General features: G+C 30.6%; 2 protein-coding genes across 2 annotated transcripts; one reads left to right on the top strand and one right to left on the bottom strand.

Annotated features, from left to right (window-relative positions):
• Positions 1 to 364: 364 nt before the first annotated feature.
• Positions 365 to 1,396, bottom strand: LOC119680247 (beta-arrestin-1-like). Its single transcript, XM_038092966.1, has one exon. The coding sequence runs from the start codon at positions 927 to 929 to the stop codon at positions 375 to 377; it is 555 nt and encodes a 184-aa protein (XP_037948894.1). The 5' UTR covers positions 930 to 1,396; the 3' UTR covers positions 365 to 374.
• Positions 1,397 to 2,540: 1,144 nt separating this feature from the next.
• Positions 2,541 to 5,139, top strand: LOC119684150 (cullin-3-like). Its single transcript, XM_038098116.1, has 2 exons — positions 2,541 to 2,755; positions 2,817 to 5,139. Exon 2 carries the CDS (start codon positions 2,842 to 2,844, stop codon positions 5,110 to 5,112), a length of 2,271 nt encoding a protein of 756 aa, XP_037954044.1. The 5' UTR covers positions 2,541 to 2,755; positions 2,817 to 2,841; the 3' UTR covers positions 5,113 to 5,139.

Raw genomic sequence — 5,139 nt, forward strand, 5'->3', positions numbered from 1 at the left:
GCCATAAAAATGCTGTGAATTTCGCTGCAAACGTTGACAACTCATCAGAAACACATCCAAAGCCAAGCAGCAGAAAAGCAATATGTAACGACAGCATCACATGAAGCGATCAAGTTGAACTGCAAGGCGATTTTGATGAAAAATTCCGACGTCAAAATTTATTAATTAATTTGGGGGTCGGGGGCAAGTACTATCAACAATCTAGCAAATGAGTTTGACTTTGGTGATGACCTGCATTTATTAACTTTTAATATTAGTACTAATATTATAGATATTGGATTCTAAAGTTATGTAAACTTGACTTTGATACTTTGCAAGTAATAAAAAAAGTAAAAACAAAAAAATAAAAATAAAATAAAAAATAAAAAGTATTATTATTGTACTTTAATTATGCACTTACCCACAAATGCCTTGAGCTCATAATCGACTCCACATGATTTGCCTGTATCACCTGGCGCTGGCTGTAACGACACTGAAGCCGGACAGTAAGGAGGAACTTCGAAATAAAAAGGATATGCATTGGGGCCCAATTTTTTAATGAGCCTTTCTTGTAGGCGCGTTAACGGACGTTCTGGTGTTGGTGCTGGATAAATTTGTTCGTGCGCTAGGTATAAATCTTTTCGAAATGTGAGACCTAACACATCTAAATCTTCCCGACCATAACGAAAAGCGGCAAGCACTTGTCCAAATACTTTGCGATCTTTAACATATTCGGGATCTATAAATACAACACCATCGATGGGATCTACATGTGTTATGTGATCAACGAAATCTCGTTTGCCCAGGTACACTGTGATTTTGCCATTTGAAGAGGATTTTTTAAAGACACGCGTTGCTTGTCGTCTAGAACTTGCATCATTATCACCACCCCCACCGACATTTTCATCTGAAGGTGACGGCCTCGCTGCTGCCGCGGAAAGCGTGTTCATTGGTACTGCTACTTCTACTGCGTCTATTGCTATATTTGCTACACTTTAGTTTGCTCTTTCGAAGAATGTAAAACTTCTGCTTTTACCACTATGACGAATACTTCTCAAAAAATGACTGTGACGAATTGTTGCTTATGTTTTGTCTTATTTTCGTTTGTGTAATTTGTTTTTCTTACTCCTCTTTTATATTCAATACCGGGCGTCCTTATAACCGTTCATTTATCATTGCACTTTTTTATTTAATATTTACATAAACACATAATTTATATATATAAAAAATTATTTAATAATGCCTTTAATATTCATTTATAATCCTCTGCGCTCAGTGTGAACGATACACCCAAAATATAACATAAAAAATGACACGAACTAAACGTCATTTCAATAAAAAAAATTTAGATTACCACGAAATATTTTGTGTATACTGTACGGTGTTGCCATTTAATGCAAACATGAATTTACACAAATTTGTAAATAATTTTATTAAATTTTTTTTTATTAATAAGATTAACAAAAAGTTTTTGTTAATTTTTTATAATTATATTTTAATTATAATTAAATTGTGATTTTTAGGATTCCATAATTTCACAACCGACGTATTAAAAGGTTCTCATTAAAGTAACTTTTACATCAAACTCAGTACTAACATATATATCACACGAAAAATTAACGTAAAATGAGTGCACAATAGGTCTATGCGATAGCTCCGAAATGTGACAAAAACAAAAAATAAAAACAATACATTCTCTAACTAAACGACTAATTACGAAGTGGGCAAACATCTTATATGTTGTTTACACAGGTTTCAAATGACTGATTTGAGTCAAAAATCACAAATGAGAAGTAAATGACTGATTTCTGCCTGTATTTAAAAATTGTGTAAAATAAATTTTTTAAAAATATATAGGAATACATGAAAAATGTATATTTAAAAAGTACTTTAAATTTGTAACTTAGCAACTAACTAACAAATTTATACTTATTAACGCATAAATATTCTAAACTGTTTTTAATTTTGTTATAAAAGGAAATTTCGAAATTTTCTGTATTCTTAACACTGCTTTTAATTCATTTTAATTTTCAAACTTGTATTAATTATCTAATACAAAGTATTATTCAAACTACACAAATTTTAATTTACTTGAATTATGTGCACGTATGTGGAATATGTGGTCACACTTCGCAGCTGCCAAAAACGAGTAATATCAAAATTTTTCAGATGTTTTATTTTTTTTTTGTAGAGAGTATATTTCGTGTGAAATAGATGTTATGATATATACCGATATAATTTGAGAGAAATTTGAAACTTTTATGTCTTTTTTTAAAATTTCCCAGATTCAAATGGTCTTTGGAGCATTTAATTTTTAATATTCGATTTGTAAACAAAAAACATATGATTGCCTTAATTTGGGGCAGTATGAACAGTTGCGAAATTAACTTAATATCATTTTTACGAAATTTAGGAAATTTGGCTGTTTGAACTTGATCTTAAGTTTTGTGTACTATTGACTCGTTTATTTTTTGAATATTGTTCAATCAATATTATTGTGAACATTTGCTTTATTGTGAATTTTGCAAATGTTGACTATCGGCATTCAAGAAAACTTTTCAAATAGAATTTTAGAAACCCCAAATTTTTAGTGGCCGGAGGAAGAAAAAGTGAAACGGAGGAAGTGCCTATTTATAAAAACTAAAAAAGCTTAATACAATCTGTTTTTAGTATAATAAAACAAAACGCTAATTTAGAGCATATATAATGACTTTTTATTTCGATAAAAATTTGTTGTGTCTGTATCAAATTTATCAACAATTAAATCAAGTTTACAGTAAATAAGTAAAGACAATTTTAAAAGATTATATTTAATTAAATTTCTTTATTATTGTAAGAAAGACACTGTGCCATACTAAAACAATGTATTTACACGGCAGCAGCTTTTACTCCTCTGGGGTTGAACAAAGTGTAGAAACTCTATGGGCTAGTCTAAAAAATGCCATGCAGATGATTCAGAAAAAGAGCAAATCAAAGTTTTCATTTGAACGATTATATCGGAACGCACATTATATGATTCTTTATAACCAAGGAAATCGTCTGTATTCTGGAGTACGTGAAGTAATATCTGAGCACCTGAAGCAAAGCGTACGGCAATGTCTAATAAAAAATATAAACAACAATTTTTTATTTAAACTGAATCAAGAGTGGAACGATCATAAGACTTCAATGTTAATGATACGTGATATATTAATGTACATGGATCATGTTTATGTTGAAAAAGAAAATTTAGAAAATGTTTTCAACTTGGGATTAATTTTGTTTAGAGATGAAATTATAAAATATACAAAATTAAAAAATGTTTTAAGTGATTGCATTATGGAAATGATACAAATCGAACGATGCGGTGAAGTAATTAATCATTTATTAATGAAAAACGTATGCCAAATGCTTTTATCATTGGATTTCAACTCTCATTCATTATATGAGGAAATCATTGAAAAGCCGTTTTTAGTAAAATCAGAGTCATTTTACAAATTGAAATCGCAAGAATTGCTTGCAGGAAATAATGCATGCATTTATTTAAAAGAAGTTAATGCCTACATACAAGCAGAATCAAATCGTACTGTTCTATATTTGAAGGAAAGTACTAAACCACATATTGTGAAAATAATCAAAGATGAACTAATTAAAAAGCATATGCAAAGCATTGCCGAAATGGAAACTTTTGGGCTTGCCTATATGATCGAAAATTCAAAAATGGATGATCTTCGCACATTGTATGAAGTGTTTTCTCAGTATAATGAAGAAGGTCTAAATGTTATCGCTGACACAATGTCTGCATACTTACTTGATGAAGGACGGAAACTAGTGATAGAAGAAGAAATGAATATAATTAGTCCGATAACGTTTATTCAAAAAATATTAAATTTAAAAAAGCAATTCTATGAATTAGTACATTATTCGTTCAATGACGATGTGGAAATTAAGCTACGTATTTCTACTGCTATTGAACATTTTATTATTTTAAATAAGAAATCACCAGAATGTTTATCGCTTTTCATTAATAATAAACTCGCAACAGGAGCTAAATTAATCACTGAACAAGAATTTGAGAAAGTGTTGGACGAAACAATGTTCTTATTTAAGTTATTACAAGAAAAGGATGCTTTCGAAAGGTACTATCAGATACATTTAGCCAAACGGCTAATTCAAAATAAATATGTTTCCTATGAATTCGAGAAGAATATGATTTCCAAATTAAAAATTGAATATGGATATGAATATACTTTAAAGTTGGATAAAATGCTCAAAGATATGTCTGCTTCAAATACTATAATCAAAGAATTTAAAGATCATGTAAATAAAAGCAATTTATCACTGCCAAAAGTTGAATTGGAAATCCGAGTACTGACAATGGGATTCTGGCCTATAAACGCAGCGAATTTAAACTGTAATTTACCATTGGCAGCTAGCGAAGCGTTTGAATATTTTAAAATATATTTTTTGAATCAGCGTTCGAACCGAAAGTTAGTACTGCAACCTCAATTGGGTAATGCTTTTATTAATGCCGAATTTTATGGACAAAAGATTGATCATGAAAAAGACGATTCCATATGCGCCGTAAACTCTACAACACCACAAAAACGCAGAAAGCACTTATTGCAAGTATCTACACATCAAATGTCTATTTTGATGCTCTTCAACAATCGTCAGGTTCTGACATATTTAGATATTCAGCAAGAAACAGATATACCTGAAAAAAACTTATTGCGGTCATTGGAATCTTTATGCATGCAGAAGCAGCGCATACTTGCACGGCGATCGAAAACTCAAACGGAAAATATTGATCCAACCGATGAGTTTTATGTTAATGACGCTTTTACACATAAAAACACCAAAATAAAAATTCTAAATGTTGCAGCAAAAGATGAGAAGGAGGCCGATCGTAGACAAATACGTGATAAAGTTGACGAAGATCGTAAACATGAAATTGATTCAGCTATAGTACGAATAATGAAAGCGAGAAAACGGATGGCGCATAATGAACTCATTGTCGACGTCACGTCACAGCTTAAAAAACGTTTCCTGCCATCGCCTATGTTTATTAAGAAAAGGATCGAAAACCTCATCGAAAGAGAATATATAGCAAGAACGCCAGAAGACAACAAAATGTATATATATTTAGCATAAGCTTGCATACCAAGAACTTTATGGAAG

The sequence above is a fragment of the Teleopsis dalmanni genome, chromosome 2 (assembly GCF_002237135.1).
Source record: "Teleopsis dalmanni isolate 2A chromosome 2, ASM223713v2, whole genome shotgun sequence".
Lineage (NCBI taxonomy): Eukaryota > Metazoa > Arthropoda > Insecta > Diptera > Diopsidae > Teleopsis > Teleopsis dalmanni.